The sequence below is a fragment of the Petaurus breviceps genome, unplaced genomic scaffold (genome assembly GCF_028583685.1).
Source record: "Petaurus breviceps papuanus isolate PSGF00001 unplaced genomic scaffold, PetGlider_PUasm1.0 90925, whole genome shotgun sequence".
Lineage (NCBI taxonomy): Eukaryota > Metazoa > Chordata > Mammalia > Diprotodontia > Petauridae > Petaurus > Petaurus breviceps.
Window position 1 is genome coordinate 34,589,186 of NW_027187380.1, and position 26,214 is coordinate 34,615,399.

At 40.4% G+C, this 26,214-nt stretch overlaps 2 protein-coding genes across 3 annotated transcripts in view; one reads left to right on the top strand and one right to left on the bottom strand.

Annotated features, from left to right (window-relative positions):
• The window catches only part of SCO1 (synthesis of cytochrome C oxidase 1), a 33,751-nt gene extending 18,016 nt beyond the window's left edge, over positions 1-15,735 (bottom strand). The window contains exons 1-4 of the mRNA XM_069076791.1: positions 15,385-15,735; positions 10,565-10,655; positions 5,799-5,996; positions 2,479-2,571 (exon numbers count right to left, since the gene is read on the bottom strand). Coding sequence (XP_068932892.1) covers positions 2,479-2,571; positions 5,799-5,996; positions 10,565-10,655; positions 15,385-15,702 — 700 coding nt within the window. The 5' untranslated portion in view covers positions 15,703-15,735. The remainder of the gene's footprint in view (positions 1-2,478; positions 2,572-5,798; positions 5,997-10,564; positions 10,656-15,384) is intronic.
• A 35-nt stretch (positions 15,736-15,770) lies between these two features.
• The window catches only part of ADPRM (ADP-ribose/CDP-alcohol diphosphatase, manganese dependent), a 20,123-nt gene continuing 9,679 nt past the window's right edge, over positions 15,771-26,214 (top strand). For both annotated transcript variants that reach the window (XM_069076789.1, XM_069076790.1), the window contains exon 1: positions 15,771-15,881. The gene's annotated coding sequence lies outside the window, so the exon portion shown is untranslated. The remainder of the gene's footprint in view (positions 15,882-26,214) is intronic.

The window sequence follows — 26,214 nt, forward strand, 5'->3', positions numbered from 1 at the left end:
GCTTGTAATATTCTCTCCTTAATCTGGGAATTCCAGAACCTGGCTATAATATTCCTAGGAGTTTTCTTTTGGGGCTCTTTTTCAGGAGGTGATTGATGGATTCTTTCAACCTCTATTTTGCCCTCTGGTTCTAAGACATCAGGGCAGTTTTCTTTGAGAACTTCCTGGAGGAGGATTTCTAGGTTCTTACTTTGATCATGGCTTTCAGGTAGTCCAATAATTTTTAAATTATCTCTCCTGGATCTATTTTCCAGGTCAGTGGTTTTTCCCATGAGATATTTCACATTGCCTTCTATTCTTTCATTTTTTTGAATCTGTTTTATAGTACCTTGATTTCTCATAAAGTCATTAGCTTCCATTTGCTCCAATCTAATTCTGAAGCAATGATTCTCCTCAGTGAGCTTTTGAGATTCTTTTTCCATCTGGCAAATTTGACTTTTTAATGCATTCTTCTCCTCACTGCCTTTTTGAGCCTCTTTTGCCATTTGAGTTAGTCTATTTTTTAAGGTAGTATTTTCCTCATTCAGGCTGTTAACTCTCATTTCATAATTTTCTTGCATTGTTCTCATTTCTCTTCCCAATTTTTCCTCCACTTCTCTTATCTGCTTCTTAAGGTCTTCTATGGCCTGTAACCAGCTTGTATTTTCCTTTGGAGCTTTTGGTGCAGGAGTTCTGACTTCACTGTCTTCCTCCTGTTCCATGCTTTGCTCCTTTTTGTCCCCAAAATAGGAGTCTAATGTTGGAATCTTCAGTCTGCTTTGTTTCCTTTGCCTGGTCATGTTGCCCCTCAGTCACTTGACCCCTGGGCTTTTTGCCATAGTAGGACTCTGCCACCAGACAGGGGAGCTTTCGTCCTAAACGCTGGGGTTTTCTCAGCTGCTGGAGGTATTAGATGGGTGCCCTCTCTGAGGTCTCCACACGCTTAGGCAAGCTGGACACACACCCCAGGCCCTCCACCCTAGACTGCAATCCAGATCCAAGAAGGTTAAAGCAAGAGCGATTACCCCTCACACTGGTGCTTGGTCCCCCTATACTCTGCAGGCCAGGAGCTGAAGCTGCCATGTTGCGCTGGCTGGCTGTGCTGGCGTCTCAGTGGCTTCTCGCCCCAGGGGCAAAAGCCATGCACTCCCACTTACTGGGTCCCAAAGTCCAGACTGCACTGACCTCTCACTTTGTCCTTCACATCTATGTGTTGATAAATCTAGAAAGGGCCACAGCTGCTGCTGATCTGGAGTCCCTACGGCTGGAGGCTGGTCAGGCCCGCCCTGGGGCTAAAGCCTTGTTGTGGGGCTGGGCTCTGCTCCCAGAACACTGCTCTGGCTGATTCCTGCTGGCCTGCTGGGCTGTCCTCAGCAGGAGGTTAGCTTCTCTGTGTCATTTGGTGGGTTCTGCAGCTCCAAAGTTTGTTTAGAATCCCCTTTTTACATGGATTGGGGAAGGTGGAAGCCAGAGCAGCGGGGAGGTCCTGCTTCTACTCCGCCATCTTGACTTCCTAGCTTTCAAAATCTTATGACTGTAATGCTATTACCATACAGACAATTCCCCTATAAATGTTTTATTCCTTTGTCAGAATATAAGTTTTTTCAAGGCAGGGATTGTCTTGCTTGTTTGCATCTGTATCTCCAAAGCTTAAGTCTGTCATAGAATAAGTTCTTATTTAACAAATGTTTTCCCACAAGAAATGGCTTTTGTTAAAAACCAAGAATGCTTTTAAATTTTGTATTTTACAAATAAACACACACACACACACACACACTTTCATGATTTTAAAAATGAAAGGATAGAACTAGGAAGGGAACCCAGTTCTCCCCCATGCCAGACCATTCATGGCTTAATTTAAGGTCTACTGTTATAATGCTATGAAAACAAAAACACTAGAGAGGGTGATGTCAGAAAACTCAATTTCTAGTCCTGCTTCTACCACTTACTAGTTGGGTATGTCTTTAAATAAGTTACTTAAACTACCTCAGTGTCATTTCCCTCTTCTGCAAAAGGGGGGTAATAAATGCCTTTACTTCTTACTTAAGAATTGCTGCCTCAGGGGCGGCCAGGTAGCACAGCGAGTAAGAGCACCGGCTCCAGTGTTGAGAAGACCTGGAGATCGAATCCCGGGCTCAGACACTTAGCACCCACCCAGAAACACCTGGCCGTGTAACCTTGAGCAAGTTACTTAACCCCAATTGCTTAGGGGTGGGCAGGTGGCTCAGCGAGTAAGAGCACCGGCTCCAGTGTTGGGACGACCTGGAGATCGAATCCCGGGCTCGGACACTCAGCACCACACCCAGAAATAACTGGCCTTGTAACCTTGAGCAAGTTACTTAACCCCGATTGCTTAATTAAAAAAAAAAAGAATTGCTGCCTCAAATGAATTAATACATATGAAAGCATTTTGAAAAGACTATAAAAAATAATACAAATGTAAAATATTATTATAACCACTGATGATAGTTAAAAAAAAATAAAACTAGCATATTTTACCTTTCACATATCTTGCAACAGCTTCTCTGTTGTCTCTCTCTGGGTCAATAGTGATGAAAAGTGGTATTAAATTTGGCAGAGTTGGAATACTATCTGAAAGAAAGTTTTTATTAGCAGAGATAAAAACCATTTATATCAGCCTAATTTTAGTGAACAGATTAACTCAGTAGTCTAAATAAAAGACTGAGGATTGAAGAACAATTATCATTCTAGCTCTTGGCTTTTTATCCCTATCAACTCTTTTTTTACAAGAAGAAAGCACCTAACAGTAAAGTGAGAAGTAATTCTATCCCACTTTATTATAAAAATGCTAACACCAGTTCTGGCCATATCCCAGAAGAATGACTTACAGCTTCAGAAGTAGCCTATCAACTTGGGTATTTTGAATTCTACTCCAGTACTTTTTATATTGCAGCATGTCACTTTATGAAACATTTATTAAACATCTACTACATGGAGGTCATTTATTGTATACAAAATTTTTTAACTATATAGTTTCTTATCCTTTGATAACCCCTCTGGGGTATATTCATGAATATTCATTAATAGTAAGTAACAATAATAAGCACTGCTTCAGCAAAAAAAAAGGCATTTCCTAAGCTCTGCACTGGTGTCTGAAAAAAGTGATTATACATGACATCTGTTCATATACATGTGCATTTAAAAGGACTGGAGAGTTGGGCCATAGCAATACACCCGACTTTTGTGGCCCATTTTGTGACCCAACTAGAGAAAAAGACCAAAGAAGAGAATGAGGAATTAAGAACAGCAAAAAGAACTAATCAAAGAGCCAAGAAAAACAGAACTTATTCTACCCATGCCTCTTTTTAAGACTTCCTGTGCTAGTATTAATTACAATTTCTTCCACTAACAATTATTAAATGTGCCCAAACATGTTTCTTTTTCAAAAGCTAATTATACTGCTTCTCTTTGGAGATTATTGCTTCATTTATCCTCTAATTACTTTTGGTTACTTGATACTTGTAATTTCACTAAAGAGTGAATATAGATCAGCAAAATTGCTATTACTTAGTCTAAAGCTAGCCCTTTATCCATAATGCTTCTTTATATTGCTCTCCTCAGGTCCTATTCTCTATAAATGTGGATAGAATATACCTTTTCTGCACCATTAAGCACTTTAAATTTTTGAAAATGGGAATTTATTCCTTTAGTATTTTCAAAGGCAAGTTTTTATTATCTGAAAATATTTGGTTCAAAAATTTTTCCAAGATATTTTAAGTGATGGAATATTACTTTATAAATCAGCCTATTCAACATTCAACAGTGTGAGCCTACTGTATGCAGAGAGTTTCCAGTAATTTATAATATTCTGATACAAATACCAAATATATCAAGAATTTCCATTTAGGTCTTCAAGAAGACAAACTTCAAATTTAAAATTTTAATTTGGTTTCAGTTAGCCTTAAAACAAACTCAATTGAAGAAAACATCTTAGTCTAAGGGAACCATTGCCAGAATAGGATAAAATTAGGGCTAGGGTATTTTTATATCCAGTATTTACTATAAGCAATCCAGATTTAAGATATTTACTATCTTCCTAACTTTTTTTTTTTTTACTAGTTAGAAAGGACTGCAAAAGTAATATTGTTCTAATGATACTACATGGCCATGAGTTATGGGATACCATAGTCTCTGAAGGCTTAAATGTGAGGGCTATAAAAAAGCAAGGTAGAGGCACATGATTGGTATGAGTGGACTGCAACACATTATAAATCAAGAACTGGAAAGGAAAGCAAAATAAAGGATGTCATTATGGACAACTATTGCAAAAGATACACCAGTCACATTGCAAGATTGAGGAAATAATTAATTGGTAGTTCATATACTCTGGTATTCATGCAATGGCAAGAAAACTGGAGAAATAACCCCAGTGTGGTGGGGGTAAGGGCAGGGGCACCTAAGGAGAGAGTATCAACTTCTATGAAATCACAGACTAATCAGAGGATTGAAATAAGAAAGCCCAACCATTCTTTGACCAAAGCAACCCATAAATCAAAGAAATCATAAAATGGCTCTCAGTTCCTTGTATTCCCTTTCTGTTATAGCAGTGACAGAAAAGCAAAAGAAAAAAAAAAAGGGGGGGGGGGGACAGAGGGTCTTAGCATCAGACTGTATAGACTGTCTACAGAAATTAACCAAGCTATATGCAGTCTTAAGTATGAGATTCCTTTCTAGTGAACAATGAGTAGACATATTATTGGGGGAAGAAAATTATATAAATTTTGACATTCTTGCTATAAAAGAAACTGGAATACAAAAAGAAGCTACAATTGGATAGAACTGATGATCCATAGTTTCCCTTTGGGGAGTTAAATGAAGGTAGAACTGGTTTTATGATATACTCAAAGACAACACAGAAACATCATTTCATGGGAATTTTTTGTTTATTTGTATTGGCACTGTTGTATGACTTCTGTGCTAAGTATCTATTGGAAAGGTTGGAGACATAGAAAGATAAATTCTATAAAGAATTTTTTAAGACCTTCGAAATTTAAAAAATACTTGGTGGCATTGATGCAAAGATGGATATGAGGATGGTGATAAAAACTTGGAAAATGTGATTCTGGAGTAAAAAAGAAGTGAGATCAAAGACTTATAAAAAGTATGGATATTTTATGCCTATATTTTGTGAATATCTTCTTTGAGAAATTAGTATGCACTGGATATTGTGAAATGATACTATATAAAAAGTTGGAATTGGTTCTATTTTTAAAAGACAAAAAATGACTTTTTACTGACATGAAAGCTAATTCTGAAGTTGCTGTCTTAGTCAAACCATTGACCTTTTGAAGCAAATTGTAAATTCAATACCAAACTAGAAGAATCAAAATAAGAATCATGGCACCCAATGAAAGTAACACCATTCTAATATAGAGTGCCAGGACTAGAGTCAGAAGACCTGAGTTCAAATCCAGCCTCACTTCAGATACTCAGCTGTGTGACCCTAAGTCAAGTCACCTAACCCTGTTTGTCTCATTTTCTGTATCTATAAAATGAACTGGAGAAGGAAATGGCAAACTACTCCAGTATCTGCTAAGAAAACCCCAAATGGGGTCATGAACAGCTGAACATGAATAAAACGAATGAACAAGAACAAATCATCTTTTACAAGGCTGAAAATGAACTTCCTTAGTAGATTCAACAAAGCAACAAAACTAATTTGATGCTGACAAGGTTCCTATATGACTAAATTTAAATTCTTGATAAGCTATTACAAAACAGCAGTAAGAAATATAATATGGAAAAATATAGACTAGATAACTGTAAGTATTTTATTCATATAGAGAATGAACTCTTACCAATTTCATCCACTACAGCTATCATTTTTTCCAGTTCCTCTGGACAGATATCAGGACAATGAGTGAAACCAAAGTAAATTAGTATCCACTGTCCCAAGTAGTCTTTATCAGTTTTGGGTTCTCCATTGTGATCCAAGAGTGAGAAAGGTCCTCCAAGTAAAGGTTTTCCTATGGCTCGCTTCCGTTCCTTTTCTAACTCTAAAACAAAATAATTAAACAGTCAATAAGTATTAGGACATCTATTAGTTCATCATTTTGTCAGCTGAGGAATATAGTTAGCAATGGAAACAGAAATAATATATGACATGGTTTTGTAATATTCATGAAACAAGGTGAGAGAAAAAAATGAATGCTAAATCCTTTAGTGTAAGAATTATGCTTTATGGGGTTGCTAGGTGGCTCAGGGAATAGAGCACCAGCCCTGAAGTCAGGAGGACCTAAGTTCAAATCTGGCCACAGACACTTAACACACTTACTAGCTGTGTGACTTTGGGCAAGTCACTTAACTCCAACTGCCCTCCAAAAAAGCAAAAAAAAAAAAAAAAAGAATTATGCTTTATAACTTAATTGATTTAAAAATTGTAAGAATGCATTCAATTCAACAAGCATTTATGGCACTATTAACTCAAAGACAAAATGAAATAGGAATTGTCCTCAAGAAATATACAGAAACAACATGTACACAGATATATAAGTACCAAATATGTACCCCCCAAAATAAAGTAATTAGAGGGGTCATGTTAATAAGGAAAGTTTACATAGAGGAGGTAACACTTGAGTTGACTTGAAAAGGAGCCAGGAATTCCAAGAGGCAAAGGTAGGGAAGGAGACTGTTTTCAGGCAAGAGGGATAGTCTGTCTTTCAAAGGCAAGGGTGTGGTTTATAGACTATCATGGGAAAAAACAAGTAGGCCAGTTTGGCTAGAAAACTGATTATATGAGGGGAGGAATGTGAAATCGTTCTAGAAAGACAGGTTGGAGCTAGACTGAAGGACTTTAAATGCCAAACGGAAATTTATACTTTACTTAGAAGAAAAAAGGAACCAAACTGAAGATTCCTGAGCAGGCAAATAAGACCTACACTGGAGGAATATCAATGTCAGGTTTATGGAAGATGGATTCAAAAAGGAAAAGATTAAAGACAGGCAGAAAAATTAGAAGGCTACTGTAATATTCCAGATGAGAAGCAATAAGGCCCTAAAAAGTAGTAGCTGCAAAATTGGAGAAAGGAATGGATGTAAGAGATATTGTGGAGATAGAATTGACAAAGTTTGTCAATCAAGGGGATGTGAGAGAGTTGAAGAGGTTACTGTGCCTTCTCACTGTGATCCAGCTCTGACCAGACTGGGGCCACAGTGAGAAGTTACAACCATCAAGATTCTCTTCCTTGTGGTCCCAGCTCTTCCCAGGCTAGGGCTACAGTGCCTTCTCCCTGTCATCCTAGCTCTGACCAAGCTGAGGATACAGTTAAAGATTAGAACCATTAAGATCCTTTACCATGTCATCCTGGCTGAGCTGTCAGCCTAAACTAAGGCTGCAGTGAAAAGTTAGAAGAATAATAAGGAATTTGAGTTAATCTCCCTGGTTAATCTAACTTGATCTGAGTTAATCTAACCTGGTAAAAGGAAAAAGGGGGGAGGCACAGCAGCTACATTGGGGCCCCACTGTCAACAGCTCTAGGTCCCTGGGTACCCTGAAGCCCATTCCTCTAGATAAGCAGATGAACCTCTCTTCTCAAAACCCCAAGTCCTTGCTCCCACACCACTGGAACGTGGAGTTTCTGCTCCAAGTTTCCTGAAACCAAGCAACCCAACCAACAAGCTTCTGGGTTCCTCAGGGACCCTCCTCCTTATTCACCAAAACCCCTTCCTCACAATGTACCCCTGGAGCTTTAATTCAGATGCTGGACTCTAAAATCTTCTGGTACTACCTGGTCCTTAGTTTCTCCCACACAAGTAGTGGTACCCTCTTTCTCCCTCCTTTCCAAATCGACCACCCCCACAACCAGGCTCTGAAACTGTGGGGAGATGAGAAAATGAAGTCAGAAGTCAACAAACCTCTACACTTGGTAAAACCAATCTTCTATCAATAATTTTTATATGTGATTGGGAAATTCAATTAATGTCATCTTACTGTTTGTGTTATTGTATTTCTACACTACAGTAAAATTCTTTCATGTTGTAAAACTTGAGTGACCATTGTGAGGCAGAAACAGTGTTAGACAAAGCAACTTTTAATCCGAATTTAGTTGAATCTAAAAGACAGTGAAAAAAAATTATTTAAAACCAGGTATCTTATTTTATTAAGTCCTGCTAATCCTGTCTTAAAGTTAAAACAAGTTGGCTCTTACTTATGAAAATTGTGAGATTGTTAATAAATTATTTGGGATTATTGTTATAATGTTAAAACTTAAAACTGATCCCACAGCAGCTCTAAGGGCTCCCTACTTCCCTCTCTTAGGAAGATGGTTAAGGTTGCCTCCAATGTAGTGCTATAGGGGGTGACTGGAGGCCACATGTGCCAGCTACCATATACGGGATCCTAAAAATAAAATACGGGAACCCTGAAAAATATCCTGGCAAAGAAAAAAAAAAAAGAAAATAAAGGACTTGCCACACAGAAAGTATGTGGCTTTCATCAGTCCAGAAGAAGAATATCATAGGGTAGGCAGGCAGATCAGCCCCTTTTTGGGGTCCCTATTGATTTCTCCTTATTTGTAAACTTGCCAAATCCCCAGAAACCATCTGGTGGGCAAGGTCATCAACACCCCTTCCCCCCCAAAAATAAAAGCTTGTTTGGGTTATGGAGTTCCTAAACAACGAACTTGGCTTACTGAGAAATGAAATATCTTATGTATGTAAGTCATGGTAAACTCTTACTGCTTCTTTTAGTTCCATGAGAGTAACAAAAACAAGCCCTAAGCTATAATTGGTGAGACTTGCCATTTGAGGTAAAAGATATTGGGATTGCAACTAGTTTTATTTTGAATTTGAATTTAGATATAGTTGTCTGCCTTAAATCAGTATCTGAGAGAGATGCCACAATATACTCAGAGGGAATCCTGCTACAGGTGAAGGTTTGCTTTTGGGAAAAGCTGAGAGGACAATTTTAGCCTCAGTCTAAAATGGGACCCTCCTGACTCAGTTTCCCCATTGTCCTCCTTTCAAAAGGAATGTTTTTCATCTGGCTATTCCTGAGTCAGTAAGCCTAAGGAAATCTCCCCTATAAGGCCACATTCATCTCTTCAGTGGCGTCCCACTGAAGGATGAAGAATTGAGTTCATAAAGAACTCCCCACAAAATTCCCAAGGAGAGCATCCTCTGTCTAGAGGGAATTTGCTAGCCACAAGGGCACAAGCAATCCAGTCAAGCCCTCCTAGGTGCTTGAAGGATCTCCTAGCTAAGAGAAGGGGAAAATATAGGCTTACCTTTGAATTAGAGGGGGTCCTAATCATCGACTTCTGCTCCATGTGGAGAGGGAGGTCAGAGTCAGAGACTCAGGACCACCCAAGGATGCCAAAAAACTGTTGTGGTAGGGGCTTTGCCCATCCAAAAACTGTTGTGGTTGCATGATGTATTGTGGTGAAACTGTCTTAAAGAATTCAGAGTCAGACCACCTCTAATCCAAGTATAGGCATTTAATGAGATTGACGCCTCTTGTGAAGCTGGCTAAATTCCAAGAGGAACCAGCAACTTTGCAGAAAGCAAGATGGATTTTTTTGGGTAAAGATGCAATTACACAACAGAAATTTACATAGAATAGAGGAGTATCATTAATATTAAAAAGGAAGATTAGGCAACAGAGGAGAGGTTTGTTAAGGGATTAGGTAATGGAGGAGGGGTCCCAGCTATGGTTTGGTGGTTAAACATTCTGGTCATTCTGCCCTCCAACTGGCTAGCTATTGTGGTCCTGTCTTGGGCTAGATGGATGATATGACTGTGATTGAATACAAGAACACACCAGTGACTGTTTCTGTGGGAAGTAAGAGTTCAGGGACATACCTATCGTTCCAGTGAGCAGTGAGGCAGATACAAAGGACATTGGGGGGGGAGGGGGGCTGGGGCTACGTAGGTGCAGTGGTCCTGCTGCTCAGTAGGGCCAGGCCTAGAATGAGGTTACAATATTGGGGCTGAGGGCAGTTTTATTAAGATTCCATCAGCATGACCAAGTGAAGGTTGGTTATGGATGGTACAAGGTCTTTAATGAACAAAAAAGAAGTCAGTGGAAAAAGGAAAATAGAAGACTGTAACGAGACTGGAGATGATAAAAGGAATCAACTCTCAGAATGAAAAGGGGGGGATGGGAACAAAAGCATGAATAAAGGGGTTGACCCTGGCAAGAAGGGTGAAGCAAAGGAGGAGAAAATGAAGGATGATTTCAATGTGTGGAATTGGGGAGAAGAAACTCAAAATTGATGGCTCTGATTTTCATGCCAAATTATTGTGGCAAACTATGCTCTCTGAGGAGAGAGCAGTGACTGGTATACATGACATGAAGGAAAAAGAGGTTTAGCACAGACAGTAAGGAGTATAAGTAACCAAGGACTTGAACTAACATTCTCTTTTTCATATTAAAAAACTAACAAAGTTATAATAGCCTGGAATGAGTCCCCAAATAGATTTAGGCAAGATCTTAAAATGTTACAAGGTACTAAAAGAAATATAAAGCACTGAAATATAAATCTCTGAGGAACAAGTTCTAAACATTGCTGCTAGTACATAATTATAAAATTTTCAGTTTAAAGGCCATCAGGGGATATGTACATACTCTCTGCCTTTTCTTTCTTGAAGTACTTCATTCCAACCAATAAAGCTCCACCAATAGCAAATGTGAATGCCAGGGACTTCCAGGAAACAGGCTACTAGGACAGAAATTTCAACAGTAAAAATAATAGGATATCTACTGATTTTATGATAATAAAACTAAAGAGAGTACAAGTGGAATAAAATCTATACTTATACAAATATACATAAGTCCCAATAACCAACCCAGTTATTTGATACAATGTATTTGAACTTACATGTTTCCATTTACTCTTTGATGCTTAAATGCAAAGGAATACTCCTACAGAATCAAATACTGTACTCTGATACAAGCAAAAATAAACTGTAGATGTTAGTCATAGTCCCTCAAGGAGTAGTAAAATTGATACAAGGCAACTCCACTTCGAAGTGCTACCATCTCTTCTCATTTCCAGTGACTATCAATTCTATCATTTGTGATCATATTGATTTCTCATTCAAGAAATGGATCTTGCCTGTGTGTTATCTAAGATAAGGTTATCTGAAATTTAATTTAAAATAATATCCTTAGGATTACAAGTAGTACAAATTGTAGGAAAAATCATGAGTCTTGAATCTTTCTTCCCAGATAAAAGCTATGATTTCCTCTTAGTAACATGAAACATTATTTTGGCCTATAAGATATTTAATTCTCCTACAAAAGATAGTGGCTCCATGAAAATGCTATATATGAAAAGAGAAACAAACATGAGGTCAGAAGACACAGGTTTGAATCAAATCTGTACAAAGGTATCACCATCTAATTTGTTTGGGTATGATTTCAGCTGTCTTAATAGTTCAGAGGATTTAGAATTAGAAAAGACCCAGCAATCAAGTCTAAGCCCCTCATTTTTAAGGAACAGCAAACAAAGGCACAGAGTAGTTCATTTAAGTGGCCTGCCCAAGGTCAAACAGCTTTTCACATCCTATGCAGAAGTTTCTTTTTTTGCTGTTGTTGTCAAATTTTTTATGAGTCTTTCACATTTAAAGATCTATCATAATGGAATCATGGCTGAACATTAGATGATTCTGTTAAGAATGAATTTCTAATCTAAAATTACTCTAGATTATTATGTTTAAGCATGCTTAAGTAAAAAGTCAAACACTGCAGTGTCATATATGTTCTAGAACAAGAATCAGCAGTAGACCATGAGACTTTCAATGCAATACACACTCATAGCAAGGATTGCAACCCGTGGAACATGAATGGGGATGGACCTGTAGGGCCTATCTTATAGGTTAGGTGCAAAAACTCCACCAACAATTTCTAGGAAAATGTGTGGTCTAAAAGTCTTGGCACTTTGAAGTGAGGAACAATTTCCTTCTTGTCCACTAAGAAGGGCCACTGACTCAGTGGACCTTTAATAAGACATGATCCTTACCTTCCTCCGTTTCTCTCTTTCAGTCTGAGTGAAGCAGTACTATTTAGCCTCTCTCTGGAAGGCTGGAAATAGGGTTGGGGCCCTTCCCTTCACCCCCCTTCCTGAAGCACGGCAACTGCTCCCATGTGGCACATAGAGCAGTGGCTCATCTAAACGAGCTTGAACCTGAGCCTGTGACTGACGTTTTTTTGCTCTATGTTTCTTTCCCAAGCTAAAAGAATAACCAGATAGTGATTCTGAGATGAATGTTTCCACCATTGGAGACAGCTTAGTGAGTTCAAGAAGTTGGAGCTCCTGGGTCTCTCGGTCAGGGCTGTGGCAGCAGGTGAGCATTCTGCACTTTTGGAAAATGTAACCACCAGCAGGAGGATGGGTCTAGTATAGTCTAGCTTGCCAGAAGACATGTACCTTCTCATGCTTTTCTTGCTTCTTGTATCTGAATGTCAAATTTTCTATTCAACTCTGGTTTTTCATCAAGAACGCTTGAAAGTCCTCTATTCCACTGAATGACCATATTTTCCCCCTGAAATATGATACTCAGTTTTGCTGGGTAGGTGACTCTTGGTTTTAATCCCAGATCCTTTGACCTCCAGAATATCTTATTCCAAGCCCTTCAATCCCTCAGTGTAGAAGCTGCCAGATCCTGGGTTATCCTGATTGTGTTTCCACAATACTCAAATTGTTTCTTCCTGGCTACTTGTAATATTCTCTCCTTAATCTGGGAATTCCAGAACCTGGCTATAATATTCCTAGGAGTTTTCTTTTGGGGATCTTTTTCAGGAGGTGATCGATGGATTCTTTCAACCTCTGTTTTGCCCTCTTGTTCTAAAACATCAGGGCAGTTTTCCTTGAGAAGTTCCTGGAGGAGGATTTCTAGGTTCTTTCTTTGATCATGGCTTTCAGGTAGTCCAATAATTTTTAAATTATCTCTCCCTGGATCCATTTTCCAGGTCAGGGTTTTTTTCCATGAGATATTTCACATTGCCTTCTATTCTTTCATTTGTTTGGATTTGTTTAACAGCATCTTGATTTCTCATAAAGTCAGTAGCTTCCATTTGATCCAATCTAATTTTGAAGAAATGATTCTCCTCAGTGCACTTTTGAGATTCTTTTTCCATCTGGCAATTCGGCTTTTTAAGGCATTCTTCTCCTCATTGCCTTTTTGAGCCTCTTTTGCCATTTGAGTTAGTCTATTTTTTAAGGTAGTATTTTCCTCATTCAGGCTGTTGACTCTCATTTCATAATTTTCTTGCATTGCTCTCACTTCTCTTCCCAATTTTTCCTCCACTTCTCTTATCTGCTTCTAAAGGTCCTTTATGGCCTGTAACCAGCTCATATTTTCCTTTGAAGCTTTTGGTGCAGGAGTTCTGACTTCACTGTCTTCCTCCTGTTCCATGCTTTGATCCTTTTTGTCCCCAAATGGTGGGTTCTTCTGTTTGTTTTGCTTCCTTTGCCTGGTCATGTTGCCACTCAATTACTTGACTTTTGGGCTTTTTGCCACAGTAGACTCTGCCACCAGACAGGGGAGCTTTCGTCCTAAACGCTGGGGTTTTCTCAGCTGCTGGAGGTATTAGGTGGTGCCCTCTCTGAAGCCTCCACATGCTCTGGCAAGCTGGTCTCACACCCCAGGACCTCCACCCTAGACTACAAAAGCAAGAGAGATTACCCCTCAGACTGGTCGCTTGGTCCCCCTATACTCTGCAGGCCAGGAGCTAAAGCTTCCAGGGTGGCTGAGCTGTAGCCCTCAGCAACTTCTTGCCCAGGGGGAGAAAGGCAAAGCACTCCCAACTACTGGGTCCCAAAGCCCACACTGCACTGACCTCTCACTTTGATCTTAAGCATCTATGTGTTGATAATTCTGGATCGCCACAGCTGCTGGTGATCTGGAGTCCTTTCAGCTGGCAGCTAGTCAGGCCCGCCCTGGGGCTAAAACCTTGGAGTGGAGCTGGGTTAGGTAGGCTCCCAGAGAGCTGCCCTGTCCGCTTTCTGCCGGCCTGCTGGGCTGTCCTCAGCGGGAAGTTAGCTTCTCTGTGTCATTTTGTGGGTTCTGTAGCTCCCAAGTTTGTTCAGAGTCCCCTTTTACATGGATTGGAGGTGGTGAGAGTTGGAGCCCAGCGGCGGTCCCACCTTGATTCCGCCCCCTATGCAGAAGTTTCTTAACCTCTGAGTCTTTTCCTTCATCAATAAAATGGTGACAACACTACCTACCTAAAAAGGTTATCATAAGTAATGTGTACTATACTTTGTGAATACAAGGGATTATATAAATGAGATGTGTGTGGTTTAGAAAACAAAAGAAAACCCTATTATTAGTCTAAGATTAGAAGTAGCATGGAATAGTGAGTAGAAAAGAAAGTCAACATTGGAGTTAGAAAGATCTCGGTTCAAGTCCTAAGTCTGACACATAGAAGCTGTGTGGCTAAAGAAAGCCACACAGACCTTAACCTCCCAGAACAGCTGTTGATCTCCAGTGATGAAAGAAATTTCCTATACCAATGAAATCACAGGTCCTAACCCACAGGAAAAAAAAAGTCTTAAGTACTTGTGGATGTTACTCCACAGGATTCACAGGATTATAGGAAGAAACTTTGTAAACCTTAAGTACTATAAACAAGTAACACGTTGTTAAGTCAGTCAAAGACATTTATTAAGCCAGATACATTCCTAAGAGCTGGGGATACAAACAAAAGGCAGTCCCTGCTCTCAGGAGCTCACAGTCAAACAGGGGAGAGACAATTATGTACAAACAAGCTACATACAAGATAAATTAGAAATAATAAACAGGGAGAAGGCACTAGAATTAAGCTGGGGGCGGGGTCAGGAAAGGGTCACTGAAAGTGAGGTTTTAGCTTAGCCTTGAAGAAGCAAGGAAAGCTGGGAGCAATGCTGAGGAGCAAGAGAATTCCAGGCATGGGGGTCAGCCACGAAAATGCCCAGTTAGGAGATGGAGCATCTGGTTCGAGGTCCAACCAGGAGTCCAGTGTCACTGGACCGAGGGGAGGGTACTGGACTGAAGAAAAATTGGGGGAGGGTCACGTTATGAAAGGATTTGAACTCCAAAATGAACATTTTAAACTTTTTTTGCTCCTAGAGGTGATTATTATCAATGATAATAATGATAAAGGATGAGCTGAACGGCCTCCTCTCTGGGATTGTGGAAAGAATCGACCACTGAGTCTGAAAGACTCATCTTCCCCTTAAATCTGACCTCAGATACATACTAGCTGTGTGACCCTGGGCAAGACACTTAACCCTGTTTCATCAGTAAAATGAGCAGAAGAAAATGGTTAAACTATTGTGAGGGTTCTGGCCAGGCGCGGCTTGAAAAAATGAAAAGAAGGGGGAAAAAGAGGGAAGGGAACGCGGAAGCTTGAAAGCTTCTTTTGGAACACAGCAGACTGGGCCCGGACCCAGGTTTACTTACCCCGGCCGCGCGGGGGCCACTCGGGTCCTTGGTCCCTCGCGGGGGCGGGCCCGCAGTGGAGAAAGGCCGGCTCCCGCAGGGTCCATTTACGACACCCGCTGCCTCCCAAAGAGACAGAGGCTGCATGGCCAGATTCCCCCCGGCCCAGCTAGGCCCCAGGGGGGGAATTCCTCCTGCACCAACCGGACTCAGGAGGTCTCCCTTGCTCCCCGGTGCCCAGCTTCGGCACCACAGTTCTCGCAGCGATTGTTTCCCAGGGCGCCCGCGAGGGGCCACAAAGCCCCTGCAGGACCACCGCGCCAACATGGAGCTACCCATTGGCTAAGTGGACAGGACATCCGCGGCGTGTACAGCAGGCCGCTTTAACTTCCGGCTGAAAGCAAAAGTCATTGTGGGGCCACTCTCTCCTGCTCGGTGTCGCACTCGATGGTTCCGTCGGAAATGTAGTTCGTCTTCCGGGTCGTCAAGGTTTGCACCAGTCTCGGTGGTAGGAAGCGGTAAGTTAGACTCTGTAGGCGCTTGTGGGCTGGAGCTGGGTCTTTCTTTAGTGTGTGGGCTTAGCTTCCCAAGCCTCCTTGTGAATCGGGCGAATCGCTGAAACATGCAAGGATGGGTGGAAAGAGGGAGAATGAGGCGGCTCCTTGGGAACCGCCGTACCGCCGGATGGAGCGAGAATGGTCGGGAAATATGTTTCTGGAGGGACGGGCCTCCCGTCAGCCCTTCTGACCACCCACTTTTGAGATCCATTGGCGCAGCTCTCGAGAAGGGTCTGGCCTCCAAAACCATCTGTCAGAGTCATTGTGGGTCATTATAGACATTGCGCTAGCCTCTAGTATTGTCCATCCCCTACGCCGTTCAGCTGTCACTGTAGATGAGTGTGGTAGAAAGAACACCGGATTTGGAGTCAGGAAAGTTCATTCCATTTCTAAGTTATTTTGGGCTCCTGTTTTCCTTATCTGTAAAATGAAGGGGTTGGATGATTTGTAAGGTTATCTCCAATTATGGTTATTCTGCCCTGTTCTGAACGTCATTTGACTCTAAAATTAGGGAATTAGACTAAGATGATTCATTTATTCAATAACTACTTTTAAAACTTCTGCAAAGTGCAGTTCTGTCCTAGGTACTCGGGAGAGGAAGGGCTACGCTGTTACAGTTTAAAATAGGTTGCTTTTCTTGGCGAACTATGTAGGTATAGGACTGATAAGATGTTACACAAGCTTTTGCAGTAATAAAGATCTTGGCCACTTTTATAACATAAGATAGTATAACAAAAATGTCGTAAAAGAATGACAAAAGTGCTTCAGGGTGTTGGAGAATGCAGTTATTTCACCTCTTTGGGACTCATTTTCATCCACCATAAAACAAAATAGTTGGACTAGATCCTTAGGTGATTCCACAATCATCTATTATTTTCAAAACATTGTATTGGGTGGGTAAGGATAAAGAATATTAAGGCCTCCTGCCCTCCCAGAGCTTTATTTCCAAACTTCTTTCTAGGCCTACAGTTACTATAAGAAAAAAAAAAACCCCTTTGCGAACTGTTTATATAAATTATATTCTTTCTCTAGCCTTCTGTTGGGAGAAATCATTGGGGGAGGAAGGGAGGTGAAGTAAATTGGCTTCATAGTTTGTAATTTAGATATTGGAAAAATAATAGGATTTCCACTGAGGTGAAGGGGCTTGAGAGTATGAATTTGAAGGCATAAAAATCTGAAGCATTTGCTTCTGGCATGAGTGTCAAAAGGAGAGAATAACCAGTTTTCTTTGAAGATTGGTTAGATGAGGGAAGGTCTTGGCCTACATTCTGTTAGATTTCAGTCTCTCTTTTACTGGGTTTTGTTTTTATCCCCTGCATTTAGCATAGTGCTTTGGCACATTGTAGGCACTGAATAAATATTTATTGACTAACTTCCCTCATGGAATTTCAGAGTTGAGAAAGAACTCTGGCATTCAAAACTCTTCACAACTCCAACTTTCTAGCCTTATTGTATATTATTTATCTTTGTCAATGTACTTTATTATCCAGTCAAACTAGCCTTCTTACTTGTAGCCCATACATAACATCCCATTCACCCCAGCCCATGTTTTGGCACTTGAATTGGTCAGTCCCTCATTGTCTGGAATATAGTCACTCCACTCCTCTTAGAACCTCTAGTTTGCTTCAAAACTTGGCTCAAGCTCCACCTGCTACATATGGTCTTTGTTGATCATTCTCAACTGCTAAGGTCTTTCCCTATCAAAAATTAATTTGTATCTTTTGTATATTTCTATATAAGTACATGATCTTGTCTCCATTAATATAATGCAAGCCCAGGTAAAAGGAATATTTTTTTTCTTTGTATCCTCAGTACCTAGCACAGTAGGAGCTTAATAAATGCTTGTTGATTGATTGTTAGACTGTCACATATAAAAATAGTGCTCTTAAGAGGCGTACCATCATGACAAGGAGTTTATTTTTGTTTCATTAGTGTTGGATTCCTAAAAAGCTATAGACATTTGCTAAATAAAGGATGGTCCAAGATAAAGATTGAAGTCTTTGGTAATAGAATTCTAGGTATCAGTCCTTTTATTTCTCCCCCTAGCTATTCCCAGACCCCTAGAACATATTTTATACCATCCACCACACTAGCATGAAACCATGATGGGCAGGGGATGTACCATATACCTTGCCACTGTGCATTTAACATGACAGATGATTTAAGCTGATTCAACCTCAGGATTAGAACTAAATGAGATACTTTTAGTATACCTATCACAAAAGGAAGTTGACTCAGTAGTATGGAAAACATATTCAGAAAAGGTCAGTGTTAGTTCAGTTGAGGTTTGTTACCCTGTGCTTGGAATTTGTCAAGAACTGGGTCAGAAGAATGTGTTGACATACTACAGGGGTGTTAAGGGCAGACATGAATTGGATGGCACCCTGTTCAGAGGGTACAGAAATTAAAGGAAGGACTCATAGGTCATTCAACAATTTTTTTTTTAAGCAATAGGGGTTAAGTAACTTGCTCAAGGTTACACGGCCAGTTATTTCTGGGTGTGGTGCTAAGTATCTGAGCCCAGATTCGATCCCCAGGTCATCCCAACACTGGGGCCGATGCTCTTACTCGCTGAGCCACCTGACCGCCCCTCATTCAACAATATAAAACAGATGTTATATCAGTGACAGGCCAGCATTTAGCTTGGATAGACAGCCACCCCCACACCCATATCTTCATATATAAATGTATCTGTTGGCAAGATAGGTATGTATGAATGGTAAATTGAATGGTTTTGGGACATCCTCCAAGTCTGAAGGACCCTAATCTAACATGGGTGGCCCTTAAGTGATCAGAAAACCATGCCAATACACCTAGAGGCTACAATGTCAAGAGAAGCAGCTTGAACTTTGATTCAAGTTTGATTCACCCCTAGTAGGGTCTGTCCTTTGTAACTTCCTCTGAATGAACCTCTCCTACTGGCCTGGTGCCGAATTTCCTTATATAGTTTTACTAGGACACCACCCCCACCCTAGCTATAAGTTGACCAGCCTTAGCCTTCTTATCAACTTCTTGTTTTAGGAGTCACATCCAAGTTTCCCCAAAGGAGCAGGTATCATAGTCCTCAGCCACAGCACCCATGATCACGGTAAAGACCATGACTATAAGTATCGCATGATTTTTGATCGCAAAATGTATCAGATTCTGCAAGTAGAGAACAGAACTGAAACATTTATTTAGACACCAGAAGACCGAATCCCAAAATCAGTAAACCGATTCCATCACAATACCGAAGATATTCAGAAGCCATAATAAGGCTGAGAGCCACGGCATCCTTCAGCCTTCCCACAAACCAATAGGAGATCAATATTTACTCACAAACCTCTCTAGCTGCTTAATGAGCCTCCTCTCCCCCAATGTCTGGCTTGCTCTGAACCAGCTTCCTGTGGGCTCTGCTTCCCTTCAGCAAAACTCCTCCCACCACAGGCTCCATGTGACTACATTCAGCCTATCAGGGGGCAGAGTTTATCTTCACAGCAGGGAAGCTTCCTGTGGTCTCTGCTCCCCTCTAGCAAATTCCCTTCATCACAGGCTCCATGTGATTACATTCAGCCTATTAGGGGGCAGAATTTAGTTTCATAGCAGGGGAGGTCTTCAAACTCCCCCCTAGGTCTATTAAGGGGCAGGGAAGAGCTTAAAATTCCCATTCCCATTTACAGGCCCTTTTCCTTAGAACATATATTTGCACTTACAGCCTTCTTTGTCCTCAGAGCTACTGCTATCTTTATCTGTTGAACTGCCCACACCTAGGGAGAAAGACCCCTTGCTAAAGACTGACACCACTCAGTCAACAAGCACTTGTTAAATGCTTACTATGGGCCAAGCACTGTGCTTAGAGCTGGTTATACAAATACAAGCAAATAAAAAGATGGTTCCTGCCTTCAAAGAGCTTACATTCTAATGGGGGAAGGCAACACAGAAAAAGATGTGGAAAAGGTGGGAGGTAAGGGGGTAGACAGGAAGTTACCCAGTATGCAGGGGCATAATGGACATCTGGATTGAAGTCTGGTGAGAAATGAAGATATGGTTGGCCCAAGTGCCCCCCATATGTGGAGGTTCTGGGAGGAGTCAATCATACAGAGAGTATTTTCAAGGGGTGGATTCTAAGGCTGAAATAAACTTCCAGGATAAAGAGGTTTCTGGGGCATGGTAGAAAAGTCCAGCATGCATCCTGATGAGAAACGACCATTCAAATGGGGCTTTACCCAGAAGGTGGTATCTAATTGTCCCATAGGCACCCTGGTTGTAAGCTCTAGCAGGCTGTATGTAGGGATGGTGGTAGTGCATATATGTCCAGTCTATCAAACCCATTCCTTTTAGTAGCTTCACCTCTCTTGCAGTTCCCTATGAGGGTGCTGGCTGCAACAAGAATTCATCTTTATGGGACCAGATATGAGTAACTCCTCATCTCAGTCCTTAAAAAAAAGGACAAAGGGCAGTCTCTATCAGAGTCCTTAATTGATTTGGCTGACTCTGTAAAAGTAAGTTCCCAGAGAACTTCTGAAGCCTATGGAGTTCTGCTGTGGAGAGAATTTCTCCATTAGTTTCATTAGACTACACCCTCAGGTGGCATTGCTACAGTGACTCATTAGGTTGCTGTTTAAATTTCTTTTTCAATTTCTGTCATTTCTCGGTGGTGAAAGCTGGCTCACTCCTCTTCCCTCAGTGGAGGAAATCCCATTCCATGTATAATAACAGGATAAACCTGGGGCTTTCTTATCACCAGTGAGAGTTTCCAAGTCTCTCCCTTTTTACTTCTTTCATTCTCATGTGTTATGGCTCTGTTTCCTCCATTTCCAGGCTTAAGGAGTTATGGCTACAGTTTTTTAATCTGCACCTCAATCAACGGAACTTCCTTTACTTCGTCTGTCACCAGCTCCATTGATCCATTAGTTGCCCTTTTGCCTTTTTTATATGGTCCTTAAAAACCAATAGTTCTGTCTCTAGGTGTTAAATGTGTTGAACCACTTTACTTTCCATCTTATGTTGACAATCCAACTTACATAGGATGGTCAACAACAACCAAGGAATGCTGCACCTGGTATTACTTTACCCTTCTTTTAACATCTCCTCTCTTTACTTCCTCCCTCTTCTCTCTAAGCTAATTGCTTTGCCTGCCCAGGGATCTCCTGCTTCCTGTTCCATTGAGGAGACACCACCTTTTCCTGGGTGCCATGGTGCTGTAAACATACATCCGATTACCTTATCCTTTGTATTTGCATCCCCCTTACCCCACTTTATCCATGGTCACAAGGCCATCATCATTCTAATTACTGATTGTGCTAGATGTGAAGAAGCAGGCCTGACTCAGGCTGACATCCTGGTGTAATGTCAGGATTCAACTAGGCACTTACAGATAATTTAATAGTTGACAAAAAAAAGGTTTATGTTTTGATAAGAGCATAGAAAAAGAATCAACAAAGACACTCCAGTACATAGAAGCAGAAACACACACACACACACACACACACACACACACACACCTCTCCATATGGAAATGCATCTGGTTAACAGAATATCCATCAAGTCTCAGGTGCCTGGACCCCCCAATATGGGTAGCCCTTTTTATATTCTCAGGTGACTGAAGACATGCCAATACAGCTACAGCTACAGTTCTATCACTCTGAAACAGTAAACTGAAAACTTGTAGGTCCCCAGCCTATTTCTCAGATCCTGAAATAACACAATATTCAATAGCCTCTAGAAAGCAATAACATGACCAGCTTAATTAAGCCTTCCCTCTAGAAGTGCTGTGGAGACCAACCCTAATTTCAAATCTGAGGTCAGGAAGTAGACTAGAAGAATGAGCAAACAAAACAATCCCATCAAAAAGAGAGAAAGGGATGCTCTAGACACAAACCCAGAAGCACTCAAAGAATAAACATTTATTAAGCTTCTATTGTGTGCTAGGCTCTGTGCTAAGACTAGGGATACAAAAGGAGGTAAAAGACAGTTCTTGCCTTCTAAGTACTTACAGTCTAATGAGAGAGCCAGTGTGTTAATATATATGTAAAGCAAGTGATATACAGGATGAACAGGGAATAATGGAGAGAAGGCATTAGAATTAAGATGGGTTGGAGAAGGCTTCCTGTAGAAGGTGGGATTTTAGTTAGGACTTAAATGAAGCCAGGGAGATCAGCAGAAGTAGAGTATAGGGGGCAGCTAGGTGGCACAGTGAATAGAGCACTGGCCCTGGAATCAGGAGGACCTGAGTTCAAATCCGGCCTCAGACGCTTAACACAAAACTAGCCGTGTGACCTTGGGCAAGTTACTTCACCCCAATTGCCCTACCCTCCCCCCTCCAAGAAAAAAAAAAGCAACAAAACAAAGAAGTAGAGTGTGGGAAAGAAAGCATTCTAAGCATGAGTGTAGGAAAGAAAGCATTCTAAGCATGAGGCACAGAGAAAATGCTCAGAGCTGAGATGCAGTGTCTTATTCCTGGGACAACCAGGAGGCCAGTGTCACTAGATGGAAGATTTGAAGATTACAAGTCAAGGAGGAAGGTATAAGAACACTAGAAAGGAGAGGATGAGGTTATGAAGGACTTTGAATGCCAAACAGAACATTTTGCATTTGATCTTGGAGGTGATAGGAAGCTACTAGAGTTTATTGAGTAAGGTAACAGGGATAAGTGACATGATCAGACCTGTGCTTTAGGAAAATCACTTTAGTGGCTGAATGGAAAATAGATTAGAGTAGGGAGATACTTGAGGAAGGTAGACTCACCAGGTATCTACTGTAATAATCCAGGGATGAGGTGATTAAGGGCCTGCACTAGATTGGTTGGCAGTGTCAGAGGATAGAAGGGGAGATGCTGCAAAGGTGAAATTGTCAGGTCTTGGCAAGAGCTTGGATTTGGGGAGGTGAAAGATAGTGAAGAATCTGGAATGACTCCTAGATTGTGAGCCTGTGAGGTTGGGAGAATGGTATTGCCCTCTACAGTAATTAGGGAAGATGTGGGGATTGGGAGGTAAGAGGTTAAGGGGAAAGATAACGAATTTTGTTTTGGACATAGTGATTTTTAGATGTCTTACTGGACATCTAGTTTGAGATGTCTGAAAGGAGATGCAAGATTGGAGGTCATCAGAGAGATTAGGAATCATTAAATCCATGGGAGTTTATGACATTACCAGGTGAAGTAGTATAGAGGGGAGAAGGGAAGAGGACCCAGGACAGAACCTAAGGGACATTTATGGTTAGAGTGCATGAGTTCTTTGCTGGAAAGAACCAGCAAAGGGGGCAGGAGTGCTCAGAAAGATAGAAGGAGAACTAGGAGAGAGTGAAAACCTAGAGAGAAAGGGAGTACCAAGGAGGGGAGAGTGATCAGCAGGGTAAAAGGCTGCCAAGAGGTCAGGGAGAATAAGGATTGAAAAAAGGCCACGGGATTTGGCAGCAAAGAGATCATTAGTAATTTTGGAGAGAACAGTTTTGGTGGAATGATAAAGTCAGAAACTAAATGATGTAAGGATTTAAGAAGAGACTGACAGGAAAAGAAGTGGAAGCACCTACTGTAGATGGCCTTTTTGATGAGTTTAGCTACTAATGGCAGAAAAAATATAGGATAATAGCAAAGATGGAAGGATCAAGTAGGAGGTTTTTTTCAAGATAGGGAAAACATAGACATATTTGTAAGCAGTAAGAAATGAACCAGAAGAATGAGAGAGAGATTGAAAATAATTGAGAGTGAAGATGGCATAGAGTTTGTTGAAGGAGATGTGATTGAATGGAAAGCAAGTGGAGAGGTTATTTAGTCTGAGTAAGGAGACAGAGGTGAAGGAGGAGATATGGCAGAAGGTATATAAGTGGTCTGCATTGAGGAAGAGGGGGGAAGAGGAAGTTCCTGGCAACCGACGTTTTTTTTTCTGCAAAATATGAAGCAAGATTCTTAGCTGAAAGACTTAGGGAAGGGGGAACCAAGGGAGGTTTAAAGAGGATGAAAAGGCTGTAAGAATCATTGTGGAGAATGGGATAGTGAATTGATAAGGGATGTATAGTATGATTTTAGTATATATATAGTATGGCAGCTGTGAGGTTGCCTGCCCTTTTGAGATTATGTAATACAAATTTATAGTGGATCCATTCATGATTTTCATGCATGATTTTCTTTACCTTTATTTAGCAGCATGTGTATAGAAGTGAAGGCAACAAATGGTGGCAGTGATCCAAGGCTGACAATTGGCTGGATGTAATCAGTGATTTGGAGATAATCTTGGTAGATAGTTTGAGGTACTGGTTTATACCTTGTTTTTGCCAGAATACAATTTTCCCAACAGTTAATAACAAAGACAGTTGTTTTTGTTTTTTGAATACTGAGGTTTTATCTCAGTTACATGAGGTAACTGTGTTTTTTGGTATCTTTATATTATGTACCTAACCTGTTCCATTAATCAACCTATTTCTTAACTCTGTATCAGACTATTTCAATAATTACTACTAGTACAGTTTGAAATCTGGTATTGCTTGAGCCCATTCTTTCCCACCTTTAGTAATCCTTTGGCAGTTTGATTAGTATGGTACTGAGTAAGTAAATTAATTTGGGTAGTACTGCATGTTAGCTCATCCTACCCACAATAAATTAATATTTCTCCAATATTTAGATCTATCATTAGTTGTACAAAGAGTGTTTTGTATTCATATAGTTCCTATCTATGTTTGGGTAAGCAGACTCCTGAGAATTTTTGTAGTTATCTTAAAAAATAATTTCTCTTTATCATTTCCTACTGTATCGGGTTTTTGATATACAGAAATACTGATGATTTATGTGGGGTTTTTTTTATGTTCTACAACTTAACTGAAGTCTCTAAACCATCATAAGGTTTGCTAAAAGTAGTCTTTTTTTTCCTCTTTGCCTATTTTTGGCTTTAGAGAGCTACGTCTTATATCTAGAAAAGAATGGTTTATCCCTGTGTTGTCTAATAATGCCATTTCCAGAGGCATCACCAAAAACATGGAGGACACAATGAGCTCACCTTCCTCTGCACCTGGGCCAATCCCCCCAGGTCAAGGAGATCATTCCATTGCCAGATGATGGCTATGTCACTTGTGGTAGGCCAGAAGAGGTTGATTTCTTTTGTTATTGTTAGCAGTTGAGCACAGTTTCCTGGTTTTGGTCTTCCTTATGTCTAAAGCCTCAGGTCTGTGTCCTCAGGCAATGAAGAAACTATCAACTACCATAGCTAGCCTAAATATATTGAACTAATGAAATCTCAAGGCCAGTTTTTGTACTTTTTAAAAATAATTAGTTTGATCTGGACAGTGCTTCCACTATATCATTGGAATACACTGGCTGTCCATTGGTTATTCCTGTCTTTATAACTGGACCTTTTTTTTTGGGGGGGGGGGTCATACATTTCTTTGAAAGAGTCTTTATATACCAAATATAAAATGAGGACTGTAGTAATTGCAGCCCTCCAAAATGTTAACCTCAGACCAACTTCCCAGGCACCAATAGTAATGTTGCTATAATGTTATTACAACACACAAAACCATTGTGGGAAAACTTCAAATAAAATATAGTTTTGTTACAACTTTAAAAAAGTTTTTACATCACTGTTACATCACAATAATCTGTCTGTTCCCACAAAGAACCCTCCCTTGTAACAAAGAAGTATAGTTAAGTAAAACAAATCAAATTTGCCATTCCTGACAATTCCTGACTCATTCCTCACCTACAGATCACTGTGCCTCAACTGAAAGGAGGGGGAGGTATATTTCACTGTCATTCATCTAAAGTTAGCAGTAGTCATTACATTTATCAGTTCTGATATTTTTTTAGTATTGTTTTCCTTTACATTATTGTGGTCATTTTGTAAATTGCTTTCCTTACTTTGTTCTACATCACTACATATAGGTTCTCACAAGTTTCTCTGATTTCTTCTGTTCACTCCTATCTTTTTCTTGTAATGACATACTATTCCATTATATTCATACATCATAAGTTTGTTCAGTCATTCCCCCATGGATGAATACCTACTATGTTACCAGTTTTTGCTACCACAAAAAAGCACAGTTAGGTCCTGATTGATGGAATAATGAATTCTATCAAGTGATCACATTATTTGAAAGTAGATTACATATTTCCATTGGACTGGAGTCAGTTACTACATTTTACATAATTACAACTTCAAATAGTGTGAATTTGACCAGATACAACCTGCTATAAATATTTTTGTATATCTGGACAAATATTTCAATTTTACTTCTTTGGTAATATATCTGGTAGTATAATCTTTGGGTCAGGGCATATAGTATGTGTGTGTGTGTGTGTGTGTGTGTGTGTGTGTGTGTGTGTGTG